At 41.9% G+C, this 20,000-nt stretch overlaps 1 protein-coding gene across 2 annotated transcripts in view; it reads left to right on the top strand.

The window, feature by feature from the left end:
• The window catches only part of LOC125038213 (protein slit-like), a 371,202-nt gene that overhangs the window by 310,729 nt on the left and 40,473 nt on the right, over positions 1 to 20,000 (top strand). The window contains exons 1-2 of one of the 2 annotated variants that reach the window (XM_047631624.1): positions 2,073 to 2,576; positions 17,394 to 17,538. In XM_047631624.1, the coding sequence (XP_047487580.1) occupies positions 2,447 to 2,576; positions 17,394 to 17,538 (275 nt within the window). In that variant the 5' untranslated portion in view covers positions 2,073 to 2,446. Of the gene's footprint in view, positions 1 to 2,072; positions 2,577 to 17,393; positions 17,539 to 20,000 lie in introns of those variants that run through there. The other variant, XM_047631623.1, reaches the window with a different exon arrangement.

A 20,000-nucleotide genomic window follows, 5' to 3' on the forward strand; every position in this document is an offset into this window, starting at 1 on the left:
ACCAGGTGCGAGAAATACCTGAATGTCCGACTGTGGGATCCCCGCGCCGCCTCGCCTGCCCCGGGGCTCTCGGAGCATCCCGTCAGCCACACGACGCTGGCTCGCATTAAGCAAATGGCTCATTGCATGTTGAGAATGAATATATATATATATATATATATATATATATATATATATATATATATATATATATATATATATATTTGTGTATATATCTATATATATATATATATATATATATATATTATATATATATATACACACATATGTATATGCATGTATGTATAAATATATACATTTAATATATATAGTATATATACACATATATATCTATATATATATATATATATATATATATATATATATATATATATATATATATATATATATAGATATATATATATGTATGTGTGTGTGTGTATGTATATACATACACATATATAGATATGTATATATCTACAAAGAATGTGCTCTTGTCACTGTTTTTCATGTGTACATTCTTCTTTGCTACTCTACTTCATTTAGTTTAGTGACATGAGCTTCTTTTTTTTTTAATATATGCATTGTACGTTGGTTCATAAAATTATCTCAGATCTCTGGCAAACTCAAAAAATGATTCAGGATGGCAAATCACACTGAAGCTTGGGAGTAATCAAGAGAATGATCCGAAGGAGGCAAAAACTCGCTTTGCGGGGACGTTACCAAAATAATGAATGGAATTCAACCAAATTAAGAGATAAACTGTACCACCTCCAAGGGTTGCGCCAGTAAATATAGGAATGATATATTCACCCACGAGCCTTTCGGTTGTCCGGAATGTAAATCACAGTAATGAGCCTTCAGAGCGCAAGTACAACAAAAGACATTTAGGTGATTGACTCGAGCATTTTCACATGAAGACAGTAGAGCTGCACAAAAAGGAGGGGAATTCTGCACAGGTCGGGTAATCGTCGCCATTTGTGCGGAATCGAGAGGACAGGCGGCCGTTCCTGACGTGGGAAAGAAAGCCAAATGTAGCATTCCCGCGTGCTGAGAGCGGCCATGGGGCGGATACATGATAAATGGCAGAGATGGGAGGCAAATAAGTCACCCGGCAACCACGGCACGCATCGTGACGTCCCGGCCACACCACCACTTAATGCTGGCTCTGCGTCACCGTGGGCGGGGAAGTGCTGTGTTAGGTGCGCTTTGCTCTCGAGGGGGATCCGGGGCTTTGCTCTTGCATCGCTATAATCATCCTTATGTTGCGTATAATTTAAACACTTTATTTCCAATTTACTTGGTTTTATTATCGTCGTCGAATTGTTATGTTGGGCGTTCACATGTGCAATCGGTTGCATTAGAAATAGTATCCATATTGCTTTTTGCCCCGTCTTGTCGTGTTTCCCAACTGTTTATCTAAGATTGAATATCACTGCATATGGCAATTTTATTAATTTTCCTATTACAAATCGGAATATTTCATTATCTATATAATAATCTTCATATCGTACGCGTTGGCAGTGTTGATACCACTTTTCGTGATGCCCGACGCTCTTTCCCATACCAAACTGGAATGGCGCTGTCTATGGTCTGCTGATATTTCTAGTCATAAATATCCTGTCTATGTACGGCTGTCCCGACGCTCAAGCCTCAGGATTCGCCGAATATAAAAATGTCGGTGATGCGTATGGTTCATCGTATTGTTCAAGACAGCCATGCGAAAGGTGGACGCATAATGAGGTTAGCCTTATGCAAATGAAGAAAATAAGGAGAGAAAAGGGAAAGGGTTGTGAGGGATCGTTGCCGTTCATTCGGTGTTCACTTGTGTTCAAGTCACCGCCGCCCGACTCTTCAGTGTGAGGTAGAGTCTGTTGGCAAGGCATTTGCATATATGATCTACGCGCCTGGTTGAACCTTTGGCCTAAACATCGGATATTATAGGTAACATAACTAAAAATTCGATCCCATATTGACGCAAATATTTTTATTTAATCGACTGAATCGGGAAAATCAAGCGAGGAGTTGTCACCTCCAGCGGTGCTTGGCATCTGCCTTGGGCTGGAGGGAGGTGGAGGTTGGGCGGGAGTGGGCACGGCAGGTCAGTTGTTGCCGAGATTGTGTGAGGAGAGGCTGTATGTCTCCCACGCTCCGGGCGCTCTCGTCCCAACCCACGGATGTTTAGCGCCATAATCGAGAAACTTAACCAAGTGTTGAAGAACTTGGCATAGTTTGGATTCCTTTGTGGTGTTGAAATAATGCGTTGTGTGTGATGAGGATGTACTAAGTGGCAAGTCGTGTATTTTGGAGTTAGTGAATCGGAAAGTCGTGCTTCTTGAAACAAGCTAATAATTTTGCGATATCGGGTTGAGATCTTTGAGGGTTAACTTGGATCAGGTAACCCAAGGAAGGGTAAAATGACACCGTGGTGCAGGTAGAACCCAAGAGAGAGCAGTCTGGCTCGTAGATGTATTTGAATGGGAGTGAATTTGCTTTATCCAAGTTAAAGATGCATTACAAATTGTTACTTCTCGCCATTCTTCTCTTCATCGCCCCCCAGGCTCTAAGCAAGCGCAAGCCTGCCAGGAAGTGTCCAGGTGAGTCTTAAATTTTATCTCGTTTGCCTTGTTTCGGCGGGAGGGGAGGGCCTAGGGCTCTCGCAAGCAACAGCGAAGTGCCCTGGAAACTTGCGGGAACTTCGAAATATCTGTGAGCAAATGTGAATTTTGGCGCCGTAACATTGTAAACTCCGTTTGTGATTGTGGCTTCGTCGGAGGGACCCCCGTGTGAGCGAACACTTTCAGGGGGCTGAGCGGGATTTGGCGTCCAGCAATTACGCTGACTTCAAGATGCTGGAACTAGCTCGTCTGATTCTGTTTTATATGTATATATATATATATTTTTTTTTTTCTCACACATCAATATATATATTTATATATTTTCACACATTTATATATATATTTATATATTTTCACACATTTATATATATATATTTATATATTTTCACACATTTATATATATATATTTATATATTTTCACACATTTATATATATATATTTATATATTTTCACACATTTATATATATACATATATATATATATATTTATATTTATATTTATATATTTTCACACATTTATATATATATACATATGTATATATATATTTATATTTATATATATTCACACATTTATATATATATATACATATATATATATATTTATATTTATATATTTTCACACATTTATATATATATATACATATGTATATATATATATATTCATATTTTTATATTTTCACACATTTATATATATACATATGTATATATATATTTATATTTTTATATTTTCACACATTTATATATATACATATGTATATATATATATTTATATTTTTATATTTTCACACATTTATATATATACATATGTATATATATATATTTATATTTTTATATTTTCACACATTTATATATATACATATGTATATATATATATTTATATTTTTTATATTTTCACACATTTATATATATACATATGTATATATATATATATATTTATATTTTTATATTTTCACACATTTATATATATATATATTTATATTTATATTTTTTCACACATTTATATATATACATATATATATATGTATATACATATATATATATATATATATATATATATATATATATATATATATATATAGCGTGTGTATGTATGTATACGTGTAAATGTTACACATACATACATACATGCATACATATATACATGTGTGTGTGTGTGTTTATTTATATGTGTGTATATATGCATACACACACACACACACACACACACACACACACACACACACACACACACACACACACACACACACACACACACACACACACACACACATATATATATATATATATTTGTGTGTATGTGTGAATGTATGTATACACGTATATATATGTGTGCGTGCGGGTGTGCGTGTTTTATAAATGTATATATATATATATATTTATGTATGTATGTATGTAATATGTATGTATATTGTTTAGTGCTTATATACCCCCACACATTTGTGAAAGGAGCCGCGTCTGCGAAGGAAGTATTGATAAAGAAAGTGTCCATATTACTGATGCACGCATGACTGGCGCTGTTTGATAATAGGAACTTTTGAGAATTTGATATTTTATTCCCTGACAAAACAAAAATCCGTTTCCGCCGAGTTCTTTCCCTTTGTCAGCCAACAGGTCGTTAAAGCTTGGCAGCTGACACTCGCGGGCCGCGTCCGAGGAGTTTCGGGCCTTTGATATCGGCGGAAGGAATTCCCTCCGGAGAGCCAGCGAGGAAGGAAGGCTGCGTCAACAACACGGCAGCAGCGAGGAGGGCGCGTTGCTAACCTCTAACCTCAGAAATGGCGCTGAACGAATTTTATTAATTGCAGTTTCCTCTCGTTGCGAGCGAGATTTATTTAAAAAGCGAATCGTTTGCTTACATAGCCGAGGGTTCCGGGATGTGCCTGCTGCTACGACTTATTTCAGAAACATGTTTGCCCATTATTCACGTTGGTGTTATCAGGAGTTGGTGGCTGCACAGCGAAGGTGGCCGTCCTTATTGCGGCGTCCCGCGCCTTGAGGACAGCTGGCTTGCAACACTCACATGACCATCATCTGAGCTCTCGCTATCGATCTAATCGAGCGGCAGAACGATAGTGAATGAACAATTCGGTAAACGGTTAGTTCAGAATCAGAACAGTATATTGACTTAACTGTTTAAAACATTACTCGGTTATTACTGAATATATAATTTTTATTTTCGTAATGTCTTTTTGCTGAATGTACCTTTGGAGTGAATTGGATGAATGTTAATTTGCAATTCACAGTTATTAGATGATGCATTCTTAAACCATCAGTATCGACAGCCCTTTAACCGACCGACATATTAAAGTTACGAATTTGGCATTAAGTCTTCATCGCTTGGGGTGTTTGAGCTCATTTTTAATTTATACAGAAGATGTTCGCGTCTAATAATTGCTCGCAGAAATCGCTTCGAGTGTGGGTAAGAGCAGGGCTTCTGATTGAAAAGCGAGAGAGCTTTACTGCGTTTCACGGGAGTCTGAGACGGGCGTCGGGCGAGCGGGGTCGATGTGCGTCCTCGGTTATTCCTGCAGGAGGAACCCTCACCCGAGGATTAATATTCAAGCCGCCAAATGACCTTTTGTCTTCGATTATTATCATTAACACTGATTCAGCGCGAGTTCATAGACGCTGGCTTGATTGCAATTCGGCAGATTATATTGTTCATTAAACAATTGCGAAGGTTAGCTGCGGTCGGAGTCTCGCTTGTGGTCTCGAAAGAACAATAAGTTTTGTGTTCTTGATGATAGTATTGTGATTTCCTCCTTGATATGTTATGCAGTGGAATGCTGCTGCGTGTAAAAATAAGCAACAATGTACAATCTGGAGCGAAGAGTATGCTTTCCATGGACAGCATATTACCTTTTGATTTGCGCAGTTCCATGCTCGGATTATTGTATTTTATAATGGATCTGTGTAAATGCAGAGGTATATTTATGCGTATTATATTCTCTTACGAATTTTCATTTGTTACGTGATTTGTGGAAATATTAACAAATGCGGGTTTATACATACATTTATGGTAAATAACCGCATCGCAGACTAAGTATATATGTCGTCAGAAGTTATAGTCCAAAACTGAATATTTAAAGAAATAGCCAAAGTTTTCGGAATCCAAAGATTTTGCGTGACACGAGACTGTAAAACTTGGCCCAGATGGTCGAGTGTGGTGGTAAAACTCTTCATCGTCAGAGTATTTAAGCAGCATTTTTCTTCTTTGTAGAGTCGGCAGCCAGAGGTTTGAAACAGTAAAATTTGTGGTCTGTTGTTTGCCTCGAACTCACATGCCCAGGAAACAAAGGACACTCGGATAATCCTGCCACTTCCACTACACCACAAGAAGGGGAAATTACTTCTTAAAATGAAAATATCTTTGGTTGGCAGCGGCTGATTTTGTCTAGAGAAGGAAATCATCAAGTCACACAAAACGGCCGAGTTAGTACATTTCAAACGTTGAAAAGTTTTTTTTTTTTTTGTCGGATCGTTAACTATAGCCGAATGCATGTGCGACATGCCATTCCCTAAACAGCAAGTATAACGGTTTCAACACATTTTCCATCATTCAGTGCGTTTTCCCCGGGCATTATTGGATGCAGGAGACCCGTTCCCCCCTCCCTCCCATTGACGAATGCTGTTGGAACAGTAAAATGAAGAGCGTTCCGGCGTGTGGTTAGCCTGGCGCGCGTTTGTTGAACATTTTTTGCTCGCAGTTCGTTAGTTCCGCGCCAGTTTTAGTTGAGGGAGTTCGTGCTGTATGCTTTTTCGTATAACAACACTTAGTATATTGGGAAAAAGTAGACAGAAACACTTGTTGGTTCTCATACAGGAAGGTTAACGGAAGATTAGCTTCGTCGTTGCAAAATACTGTATTAACGATACTGGAATGATAATTGATCGTTGTAAATGATATTCATGATTATATTTGTAATGAATATAATATTATTTCCATTTAGATTATATATATGATACAATTAATAAATAAATATACATATACATATATATATATATATATATATATATAATATGTGTATATATATATATATATATATATATATATATATACGTGTGTGTGTGTTAAATATATATATATATATATATATATATATGTGTGTGTGTGTGTGTGTGTGTGTGTGTGTGTGTGTGTGTGTGTGTGTGTGAGAGTGATATATATATATATATATATATATATATACATATATACATACATACATACATACATACATACATACATACATACATACATACATACATACATACATACATACATACATACATACATATATACATACATACATATACATACATACATATATATACATACACACACACACACACACACACACACACACACACACACACACACACACACACACAGACACAGACACATCTCTCTCTCTCTCTCTCTCTCTCTCTCTCTATATATATATATATATATATATATATATATATATACGTAGTTCTAGTTATACTGTGATACTTATTCTATCTACATCGTTATTCTTGTCATTTTTTTTATAAGAAGTAACATTGGTAACATTATATCCATTTTTTATGATAATATTACCGCGTACTGTTATTCATAATTATTATTATCATCATCATTTTTTGTCTTCTTCTTCTTATTATTGTTATTATTATTATGATTATTTGTTTTTATCCTTGTTAATATTATCCTTATTTGTTATTATCCTTATTGGTATTATAAGCATCAGTGTCGTCTTTATTGTTGTTGTTGTTTTTATTTATTTTTATTATTGTTATTGTTATTATTATTATTATTATTATTGTTAGTAGTAGTGGAATCATCATCTTCGTGGATATTATTGTTACTATTTTTTCAATACTTTTTTTATTTATTTATTTATTATTATTGTTATTGATATTATTATTATTATTATCATCATTATCATTATCATAATCATAATCATAATCATAATCGCATCGTCATCGTCATCGTCATCGTCATCGTCATCGTCATCGTCATCGTCATCATCATCATCATCATCATCATCATCATCATCATCATCATCATCATCATCATCATCATCATCATCATCATCATCATCATCATCATCATTATCATCATTATTTGAAAAACGAGATTTATTAAAATATAAAGCTCATTTTCACTAAATTTCGTTTGTGCCTTTTTCTGCTGCTATTATTATAATTACAGTTATTATTATCATTATTATTATTATTGTTATAACTGTTAACATTATTATTATTATTGTTATTACTGTTAATATAATTATTAATATTATTATTATAACTATTTATTACTATTATTATTAATATTATTACCAGTTAGTACTATTATCATTATTTATTACTATTATTATTTGTTATTATTTTTATTACTATTACTATTATTATTATTTGTTATTATTATTATCATTATTTTATTATTCTTGTTGTTGCTGTTATTATTTTTAGTAGTAGTAGTAGTGTTATTGTTATTGTTATCTCTATCGTTATTTGTTGTAGTTATTTTTTTTGTTATTATCTTTACAATTATTATTATTGATATTAGTAGTAGTAGTAGTAGTATCATTTTCATTATCATCATTACTCTTTAACATTATGGTTTTTGTTGTTATCAGTATTATTATATTGTCATAATTACCTCTAATAATGATACTACTACTATGATATTATTGCTCTTTTTTATTATTATTAATATTATAATCATTATTATTATTGTTATAATTATTATTAATAGTAGTAGTAGTAGTAGAAGTATCATTATTATCTTTGATGTTCTTAGTTATTATAATTATGGTAATTGTTATTACTATTGCTTTTATTATTGACATCCTCATCACTATTGCTGTTGTTATTATCATTATGAATAGTATTAGGATTGTTGTTAGTGTTACTATTATAATTGTTGTTATTAATATTATTATTTGATATCATTATTATTGTTATTTTTATCATTATTAATGTTTTTTTTTATCAGCAGTGTCTTTAATAATACCAGTATTGTTAATATATTGATATTATGCTTTATCTATATGCTTTGTATTATTAATGTTTTATTGATCATTATTAATATTTTATTGATCATTATTAGTGTTATTATCGTTATTATACATATACATTATTTACGTTTTATTATCATTATTATTATTATTATTATTATAATTATTATTGTTATTATTATTATTGTCATTGTTATTATTATTATTATTATTATTATTATTATTATTATTATTATTATTATTAATAATAATATCATTGCAACTATTACTAATACTATTATTATTATTATTATCATCATCATCATCATGATTATTATTGATAGGTTAGCATTATAATTAATGTTGGCGTTGTTGTTATTATAACTGCCACCGCATCACCATCATCATTAGTTTTGTAATAAATATTAAGGTTATTATTTTTATTATCATCATCATCATTATTATTATCATTGATATTATTGTTACTGATGATATTTTGTTATTATTAATGTTTTCATAATTACAATATTATTATTATTAGCATCACCATTATTATTGTTTGTTTTTATTGTTATTATTATCATTGCCAGTGTTCTTATTGTTGTTTTTATTATTATTACTATTATTATTATTATTATTATCATCATTATCATTATTATTATTATTATTATTATTATTATTATTATTATTGCTATTTGTGTAATTATATGATCGTCATCATCATCATCATCATCACATCATCAGTATTATTGAGGTTGTTATTACCACTAGTAGTAGTATTTACTCTTTATTGCACTGTTAGTTCCATCGTGATTTTCGTTTTTCCTGATTCCCGTAACCGAACTGTTGCGCGACTCGTTTTCCCTTGGTTTGGTGCGACCTCCGCATAGTAGTCTGAGCATTATCATCTTCTCATTGTTATTCGACTAGAGCTGCAATTGCCATATTTGTGTCTTTGCAATAGTAGTAGTAGTAGTAGTAGTAGTTATTATCATTATTGATGTTATTATATTCTTTATTATTATTGTTATTTTTGTATTTATTATTATTATTTTTGTTGTTGTTATTTTAACACTATTGTTGTTATTGTTACTATTGCCATCTTCTATAGTATAATTCCTTTTACTTTATCATATTTATTAGTTCATATATTAACATCATTACCATCTTCCATTTCCATGTTATTCTTGATTTTACGCTTTTTTTCAAAAAGTTGGGTTAATGATAGAAGTCATTGGATAAATTGTGTTTGCGTTGCCGCTCAGCTGCATGCATGTGGAGCTGCGTCTTTGAGCGCCGAGTGGATGCTGCGTCGAGAGCGTCGCTCCCTTCCACCCGCTGCTTCTCCCAGGCGCGCAGCGAGAGATGAGAGGGTGAATGCAATTAGGAAGGGGAGACACGCAAAAAGGAAGATATTCAGCGGGTTTCTGTTTGTTAGGATATGCCTGACAAGTCGCGCCGGCGAGGGTTCGAGGATTATGCCGGGGATGAGCGATCATTGCGACGCTCTCGAGGGCGGGCGAGGCGGGCGTGGATCAGGGAAAGGGCGGAGGGATCCCGCCTCTTCGACGTGGCCTGGAAAGGCCTCGCAACGCCTCCTGGTGGGAATCATTTGCAACTGAGTGCCGGAAGAGGGATCTACTTCTGAGCACGGCAGCCCGGGGATGGGACAAATTCCTAATAAAAATGAGGCGTAGGTTCGACGGCGTCGAGTGCAGAGCTAAAGTGGTTCGCAGATTTCACGCGCCTCGTGACCCGACTGAGCGGATGGAGCGTAATCTGCCCAAGTTACGAGCCTGTGCAACGGCCGCTTGCAACTGACACGACATGTACATGCACGTGTGCGCCCTTTGCCCATCACCGCTTGTTCCTGCGTTTATATGTGGGTTACTGCTTCTGATAGAAAGTATAGGCAGCGTTTGTTTTATATATAACACATATCACGCACAGCATGGTGTAAAACACAAAGTAATAATTCACAAAGAATCAGAAACATTATTATTAGCGTGACAAGTCCAACTGAATATAGCATTTTATTCATGCGTAAATTTACGTAAGCTACACACACACACATACACACACACACACACACACACACACACACACACACACACACACACACACACACACACACACACACACACACACACACACACACACACACACACACACACACACACACACACACACACACACACACACACACACACACACACACACACACATACACACACACACACACACACACACACACTGGCACACCCGTGAGATCGAAGCGCAAGTGAAAGTCATGAACGAGTCGGTCTAATTAAGTTCCGAGCCTGACCTTATACGGCTGAGGTCGCCAAGGAGCGGCACGGGAAGGGGCGAAGAGAGCGTGACTTAAGCATTCAGAAGAAAGGAAGGGAAGAAAACCAGGAAAAGAGACAGTAACACGTCCCAAAATGTTTAATCCCTCCGCTTGGAAACAAAGCCAGACTCTCCTGACAGCCGAATCGAGACGTGTTTACTGTTATTTTCCTTTTCCAGACGGCTTGTTATTCCTCCGCTGGATCCTAATTACCTTTCCAGGTGATGGTATCTTGGTTAAGCTTCTTACGTTCCCATAGAAAGCCGTATCTCGAAGACGAACCGTCGATAACCAGCCTCGAAGATGCCAGAGGAAATTAAAGAAACCCACAAGGAGAAGAATATCCCTTTGTCTCGTTGCGTTATCGATGGGCGAATGCGGGCGCTATCCTTCGCGGGATCAGCGTCCGCGTCCCGCTGGCCGCCTCGCCAGTTCCACTCAACTTCTTCCCTCGTTTCCCCTACGTCGACATATTTCTTTTTTCCACGTGTCTCATCCCGTGCTACGCCCCCCCCCCCTCCCCTCCCTCGGACCCCAAGGAGATTCCACTTCTGCTTTTTTGTGCGGCGAATGGACAGAATTACACTGAGCTGTTTTAAAGTCATAAATGATGATGGCATGTAAAGGGAGAAGAGAAGTGCATCAGCATTACAGCTCTGAACTGTGTCACTGAATAGTTGACGTGAAGTTGTTACTTAAAATACAAAATTACCAAGATTTGTTTGAGAACACACCTATGATACTTTATCGCAGACAGTCAGTGTACAAATGAAAGCAATAAAGAACACGTCGTTATTGTGCTTCGCCCTTGTGATGTATGTCGGAAATGTAAAAGGCCATATATATGGGCGTGAGGACCCGCGTCTCCAGAGAACCCTTCCCACCCTCGCTGGCCTCGCGCAGCTCATGAATTCCTTTACAAGGCGACCAAGCGATAGAGAGAATTTTTTCGCTCGAGTGCCATAAGACGCCAAAGTTTGCTCGGCGTTGATGTACTCTGTTGATGCTCTCTCGTAAGCCGGCATGGGCGAGGTCGTCGCTTTGAAAGGACGAATCTAGCCTTGCTAGCTGAGGCGCCTCCTACAAGACCTACATTTATTTGTTATATAATACCTTTCCCTATTGCTGTTGAAAAGGGACTAAAATGGGTAGTGTTACCTCGTCCGCAGCCTAATGGAAATTAGAATATGTATCCATTGTTGTCGAAATGTTGGCATGGTGTTGTGACTAACTCCCTCTCCCTCTCCCTCTTCCTCTCCTTCTCCCTCTCCCTCTCCCTCTCCCTCTCCCTCTCCCTCTCCCTCTCCCTCTCTCTCTCTCTCTCTCTCTCTCTCTCTCTCTCTCTCTCTCTCTCTCTCTCTCTCTCTCTCTCTCTTCCCCACCCTCTCTCTATCTCTCTCTCTCTCTCTCTCTCTCTCTCTCTCTCTCTCTCTCTCTCTCTCTCTCTCTCTCTCTCTCTCTCTCTCTCTCTCTCTTCTCTCTCTCTCTCTTTCTCTCTCTCTCTCTCTCTCTCTCTCTCTCTCTCTCTCTCTCTCTCTCTCTCTCTCTCTCTCTCTCTCTCTCTCTCTCTCTCTCTCTCTCTCTCTCTCTCTCCCTCTCTCCCTCTCTCCCTCTCTCCCTCTCTCCCTCTCTCCCTCTCTCCCTCTCTCCCTCTCTCCCTCTCTCTCTCTCTCCTCTCTCTCTCTCTCTCTCTCTCTCTCTCTCTCTCTCTCTTCTCTCTCTCTCTCTCTCTCTCTCTCTCTCTCTCTCTCTCTCTCTCTCCTCTCTCCCTCTCTCCCCCCTCTCTCTCTCTCTCTCTCTCTCTCTCTCTCTCTCTCTCTCTCTCTCTCTCTCTCTCTCTCTCTCTCTCTCTCTCTCTCTCTCTCTCACACTCCCTCCCACTCCCTCACTCCCTCACTCTCTCTCTCTCTCTCTCTCTCTCTCTCTCACTCTCTCTCTCTCTCTCTCTCTCTCTCTCTCTCTCTCTCTCTCTCTCTCTCTCTCTCTCTCTCTCTCTCTCTCTCTCTCTCTCTCTCCACCCTCTCTCTCTCCCTCTCTCTCTCCCCCTCTCTCTCTCCCCCTCTCTCTCTCCCCCTCTCCCTCTCTCTCTACCTATCCCTCCCTCACCCTCTCCTCCCCTTCCCCCTCCTTTTCTGTTATCTATTCTTTTACATTCTAGCCCATCTCTCCCCGATCTTCTGTGTGTATGTCATTCCCATACCTACTAGAACACAGCTGACATGTGTCCCCATACCCGCCTTTATCCTGCCCGCCCACGCACACCCCTACCACGTCGCTCTACTTTTCCGTACCCAGCCGGCTGTTGGCTTGACTTCCCAAAGGTCACACCTTCACATCTGCCATCACGGCAACACGTGTCAGAGTATCCAGTGCACCACGAGTTACCTCAAGGATAGGTGTGCCCCGCCTTTGCTTCGCGAGGATTAGCCAGTCCTCGCCTCAGCGCTGCGCCACCTGGCACTGTCTCTTCCGATCGCGCTCTCCTGTTCACGAAGCATTATACTGTGTAAATGTGACGCCGGACGTACCAAAGGAAACGCTGTTTTTGCCTCAGTTTGAAGACTGGATTGAATCTTTGAAAACACTCACAGTTTTTTAACTTTAGATTCAGCACTTCCTCTCAAAGTATGCTCGTGGTAGACACAATAACGGCCTCTTTTATCCGAAAGTGTGACAAGTCGTGCTGCCCCCACACTGGCGTTTCACTAATTGGGCCAACACGCAGCGAACTCCACTTGGCTGCTGGCAGTTATGTTTGTCCTTTGTCATTTTTCATAGAAAGTGAATTGGCGTCAGGATTCTTAACAAAATTTGTTATCATATATTTTGGCGCCCGTTTCTGAAATAACCGGTATGTTGTCAGCCCGACTTTTTTGAGGCGCTAACCGGATCTGGAATGTAACCTCTTTGGGGTTGCCTGATTTGTGCTTTTAAAAGCGCCAGCGTCTGGCCGTGAATGGAACTGCCTCCATGGGCTGTCAGTGTCAGTCACTGCTGTCGTCCCGTCGCGGCACCGACTGCTGTCAAGGGGACAAGCTTGTCAAAGAAGGCAGGAAGAGCCCAACTTCACATACTCGCAACGGTTATTCGCATGTGGCCGCATTAGTAGGTGGCAGATCAGCCACGAGAAGATGGACGGTAATGGCAGTGGATGTGTAGGTTGTGGGTCCAAGCCGGTAAATCTTCCCCGTCCGGTTGTCGCCCGCCGTAGCCGCATTCGTCATAGTGTTCGCTCTGCCCTTAGGCCTACCGCCGAGGTTTAACCCATTGGGGATAGGCATACACCCATTCATTCACACACACACACACACTATGTGTGTGTGTGTGTATATATATATATATATTATATATATATATATATATATATACACACACACACACACACACACACATACATACTCACGTGTGTGTGTGTGTATGTGTATGTATGTGTGTGTGTGTGTGTGTATATATATATAAATTGTGTGTGTGTGTGTGTGTGTGTGTGTATGTGCTTATGTATTAATTATGGATATGTGTATATAGCTACATTCAACTGGCCTGTTCAGTGTGTCGTCCCCCCCCCCCCCCCCGCAGCGCCAAGGTCCGTGAGAGAGAAGGGCGTCCTTTCCAAACGAGGATTAGCAAGGAGGATCTTTGGACCTGCTACCGACTGATCGCTTATCCTCCGTGTCTGCATTCGGGTAACTGGATAGCCCCCCAGCCGTGGCCTCGGGATATTCATAAATTCCTCCTCGCACGCCCAGATAAAGAATAAATGGCCAGGACTTTTTCTGGGCCTCGAGATAACGATGGTAAAAAGAATTTAAGCCTAAGCATGGCAGGCGAACCTCAAAAGAAACTGTAACCCTATCAGTTCCAGTCAAAGAAATGTTACAGCCGCTCTTTACGTTCGACCTGCCCCGCTCACACAAGAGAGTCTGGGTAATAACAAGACCGACATACGACCCACGCGGCTCCAGGTCCCTTCGCCCGAAATTTGATATAAGATGAAATTTTCTTGTGTGAGATCTAGAGAAACCTTTTTCATTTAGAAATTAATTCCTCTGAAATGACTTCTCCAGTATTTTGGACATCACCTGGCGTGTTTCCATCTGTCAGTTAATCGCCCATTGTCGCCTGCCTTCGCCTTTGAGGATGAGTTCTTATCCATCCATTAGCGGACCTCCCGTGGCACGCTGAGGCGGCGGTGAAGTTGATATGTAAATGGGGAGTTGTTGTGTTGGGCGACATGGCCAGACACGGAGACGATGGCCGAGTGATTTATAAATTGTCTTCATTCAAAACACATTATGGGCAAGCCGAGCTCCCGCGGAGCAGCGTCCTTGTGATTTGTGTCGTTGGTTTTTGTGAATATGTACGCGCGATGAATCGAATCGGCCGGGAAACGTATGGGCAGGAGGAGGCAAAGGCAGAGGCGGGAGTTCAGCTCTTTAACAGTGGCGCAGTGACGAAAATTCTTCTGTGAAGGAAGGTACGACGTGTGTTTTAAATAACATACAAGAAAATATATAAAAACAACAACATAAAAATGACGTTTCGCAAACACTGGCTATCGTACGTGTATGTGCCTCTGTCTGTTTGTCTATATTTGCATGTATGTACGTATGTATGTACATATTTGCACATGCATGCACGTACAAATATACACGTAACATACATATCCACATAGAGAAAGAGGGAACGCGTGCGACCGGAGTGATGGAGTTCATGCGCTACTGAAGACTGGATACAAGAGCTCGGGATTTCCTCCTGATTTAAGCATTTAGTGGACGCTGAAGCGTGTGCAGCATTGTGCTAAGCATCCGGCTCGAGTGGGTTCCCGTGAATAACAAGGGTTTTTGTTGTCCTGAGTAACAATGTAAGGTTTTATTCGTGTTTACGTTGCCATAGCGACGAGTGACGCCCGGCGCGGCGCCCTCCGGCATCACCTGGTGACAGACACTTCTAAAATTATCACGGAATCTCTGGATTTAATAAACGTGCATATTGCATGGATCGCGTGAAGGAATTTTTCACAAGCAAGGTGCTTGAAGTCATGAACTGACAAAATTCATCATTGAATTCATTTCGGCGAGGAACAGCCTGAAACCTTTTGAAATACAGCATGAGTCTGGCGAGCGGCCGGGGCGCAGCTGTCTCTCCTTTCTCTCCTCGCGACGGAAGGTAGAATGATCACCATCCCAGGGAGCCGAGGACGGCGTCCACCTGCCTTGCAAGTGGATTTGTGCGTTTGCCTGTGTCTGCATAGATAATAGGGGGATAGAGTGAGAGAATTTCTGACTGCGGTTTTTTTAATTGTTTTAGCCATGAATGGTAACACTAGAAGTGTGTGATAGGAAGAGCTGGAGAGTTGTTTTCGTGGCATACCACAAGTATGGTGTATTATGCGGTTGTGTGTGGTTGTGGATGTTCCGTTCGTCTTGGCTGATGGTATCACATGGACCGAACCCTGACCATGGACCAGAAACACGACCGCCAGATCTCAGGTTATGTAACGAGTTTCCCAAGTGTCATGTACCCTGTCCCTCCCCCCTCCTCCTGCGCCTTCCCAGTGTCGCCAGGGCTTCATTGTCTCTACGAGGCTGAGCTGTTTGGCAGAGCGAACGGGGCCGAATGGAGGGCGGGGCGGGGTGGGCAAGGAGGCGCGTTGGGGACTCGATTATCCAGGGACAGTCTGAAAAAGCAGGTGGAAAGGAAAAGCGCGTGCAGGCTGCGACGGCGCAAGGCAGATTTTTTGCGTCCGGCTGTGGCATTCCGCCCCGAAAGAATGCCCCTTGTGTTCTTGCCACTGTCAGTGCCTGAAACATGGTGCTCCGGATGGCACCCTCCCCCCTCTTAACTCTCCCTCAGCCCTTCTCTAACCTCTCGCATCACCTCAGCCCTTCTCCACCCTCTTTCCTCCACCTCCCGCCCCCGTCGCCCCTCGGCCGCCCCAGCCTCCATGGCCACATCCCTCTCTGCGTGTGAGCCTCCCCGCCCCTTCCTCTGGCTGCGAGCGAGTCCTGTGCCGTGGCCCTCGAGTTCGTGGTGTAGTCAGTAACCCGAGCACGGACGTAGCCAGTCTTGATGGGGGCGTTAAGTGGCCGTTAAAGACAGGATAGGGGTAGTGGCGGGGTGGAGGGGGTTCCGCCGGGTTTGCGGGATGGGTGGAGGTGCCGAGGTTCCGCCGAGGGAGGGACAGGGTTTATTGTGGGGCGGATGGGTTGTGATTGTAGCAGCGTGCGGGGACCGTTTACTGATGTGTAAAAAGGGGAGGGCAAGCGAGAGCGGGATAAAGGGGAGGGGAAAGGCGGGTTAAAAAGTCTGGCCTCACGGATTAAGCGCCTTTGTGGCTAAAAAGGTCGACGTAATTTGAGATTTTCAAAATTTGTACCCAAAGTCTACAGTACCTTTCGCTGGAGATCTCCTTGCTGTCTTGGTTATAAACACCGGATTATTCTGCTGTGTTGCGAAAGCATGGCTGATTTTAAATGTGTATTTGCAGGTGGTGCATCGCGCGACGAGGGCGGGAACTGCCCGTCGCCGCCGCTGTGCCCGGACAAATGCCGCTGCGACGAGGGCATCGTGGACTGCCGGGACCGCGGCCTCACACACGTGCCCCTCCACATCCCCGAGGACACCACCGAGCTGTGAGTTCTACCTCTTCTTTTGTGTTGCTTATCATATCTATGCGTGCATGTTTCTACATATTAGGATGAAGTAAAGACACCAGATGTTACCTTACTGTGACTCCTGCTGACATTTTAGTGGTTTTATTGCCGTTGCTGTGAAATATGGTGACCTGAATGTCCGGGAGTTCTGTCGATTGTTTATGGGAATGGTAGGCATGTGATGAGGGAGGCTGATTGGATCAGCCCCACAATGCGCACATTTCCCTGCTCCGTATTTTTATGATTATTTTCCCGCGCGCTGCCCCGTGTGGAACCCTTACCCTTTTGCTTGTCTGATTGCGTTTTGGACATTTGCTTCGTCGCTCTGCCAGTCTTCAGAATGTAGAGCTCAGTCATGGTGTATTTCAGTGTCGCATTAGCATACCCGCATGGCTGTTGCTTTATCGGAAACCTGATATAGTGCCAACAGCCCGTGCACTATTGTTCGCTCGGCCACCCGATCGAAAGTGCATGACCCCCCCTCCCGGGTGCATCCCCCTCCGCTGGAGATTGTAATACCTCGCCCCCCTCCCCCCATTCATCTCTGCTCCCCTGTGCTCTCCCCCCTTCTCACCCAGTTCACCTACGGCTTTAGCTCATCCCCTCGCCGTCCTTTGTCCACAAGCCATAAACTCCAATATTGTTTCCCACACCCGCTCTCCCCTCAGTCTCCCCTCCTCCCCAGTTATTATCCTTCGCCCTCGCTCACATGTTTCTCAGTGTGAGGCAAGACTTCCGTCCTTTCCCCAGTTGCAAGAGGCGCATCATCGCCTCCATGTACCCCCCCCCCCCACACACACACGCACCCCACACACACACACCAGAGTAAATTCCCCCAGGATGCGCCTGTCGCCCAGCCCCCCCGTGTGCGCGATGGTATCGGGTCCAGGTAACAAGTGTAGAATCGGTCATTAAGAAAAAACAGGAGCCAGGTAAGCGGGCAGAGCACGGCTCTCTCGGAAGCGTCAGCGCCGAGACTCGGCATTCTCCCCTTGGCCCGGGGATCCACCGAAGCCTTTGGAGTCTACATTAGTTTGATTCGGAAAACATTAATGTCCCTGTTGGAGCTTCTTCTTGGATGTACTTAAAGGTGTAAGCTTTGCATTGCAGAGTGTCTCGAAGGCGATAAGGAGGACATTAGGAGCCGAGAAGAAGACGACCAGCGGGATCGTCACTGGTGCAGGGTCCACTGACTACTCAGGCTATTAAAGCCGTTAAAATATTTGTCTGCATCAGTATGGGATGCAGATATGTCTGGCCGTATTTTGTGAGAGTATATGGGTTAGAGACGCATGTTCTGTATCAAGAAGCACCATGAAAATTCCGCTCCCGATATCAAATTAGATGGCTCTCTTTTAGTGGGACCAGATGTTAGCAGCTCCCTTGTTTCGGTTGAATGTTCGTCGCCAATTGGACATCTAGGCTCCTTTCTTTGTAAAGGAATTCGCCTTGCCAAGTTTTTTTTATCGAATTCCTGAGTAGATAATGTTTGTATGCTGTAGAATGGGAGACCAAAGAGCGACAACATATAATTTCCGTTTATCATATTGTGTACATTCTATGTTAGATGGTTTAGTTCACTCTTTTAAATCGCGAATGGCCCGCTGAGTCATATGGGAAATGCGCGCTGAGGAGACGAAGGCCAGAGGTCAGCAGGTGGACGAAAGCGTGGGGACCGAGTGGGCAGAGTTGTCGGCGCTGAAAATTGAGTGCATGGGAGAGGGGGAGGAGGAGGGAAAGGGAGGTGAAAAAAGTGAAAAAAGGGATATGGAAATAAAAGGGGAAAATAAAAGGGAGAGAGGGTTAGACAGGTAGGAGAGAGAGAGAGAGAGAGAGAGAGAGAGAGAGAGAGAGAGAGAGAGAGAGAGAGAGAGAGAGAGAGAGAGAGAGAGAGAGAGAGGGGGGGAGGGGGGGAGGGGGGAGAGGGGGAGAGGGGGAGAGGGGGAGAGAGGGGAGAGAGGGAGAGAGGGAGAGAGGGAGAGAGAGAGAGAGAGAGAGAGAGAGAGAGAGAGAGAGAGAGAGAGAGAGAGAGAGAGAGAGAGAGAGGGGGGAGAGAGAGAGAAAGAGAGAGAGAGAGGGGGGGGGGGGGGGAGAGGGAGAGAGAGAGAGAGAGAGCGTGCGTGTGTACAGAGGGAGAGAGGGAGAGAGGGAGAGAGGGAGAGAGAGAGAGAGAGAGAGAGAGAGAGAGAGAGAGAGAGAGAGAGAGAGAGAGAGAGAGAGAGAGAGAGAGAGAGAGAGGGGGGGGGGGGGAGAGAGAAAGAGAGAGAGAGAGAGGGGGGGGGGAGGGAGAGAGAGAAAGAGAGAGCGTGCGTGTGTACAGAGGGTGCACATCTCCCAGCAGGGCGAGCGGGCAGGGTCGTCAACAAGCTGCCAGTCTCGGCCAACACCAAGACGTTTATGGAGGGCCTTTGTTCCGCAAGTAGGAGGGTCTGGTATCATCG

This window comes from Penaeus chinensis, chromosome 24 (genome assembly GCF_019202785.1).
Source record: "Penaeus chinensis breed Huanghai No. 1 chromosome 24, ASM1920278v2, whole genome shotgun sequence".
NCBI classification, from domain to species: domain Eukaryota; kingdom Metazoa; phylum Arthropoda; class Malacostraca; order Decapoda; family Penaeidae; genus Penaeus; species Penaeus chinensis.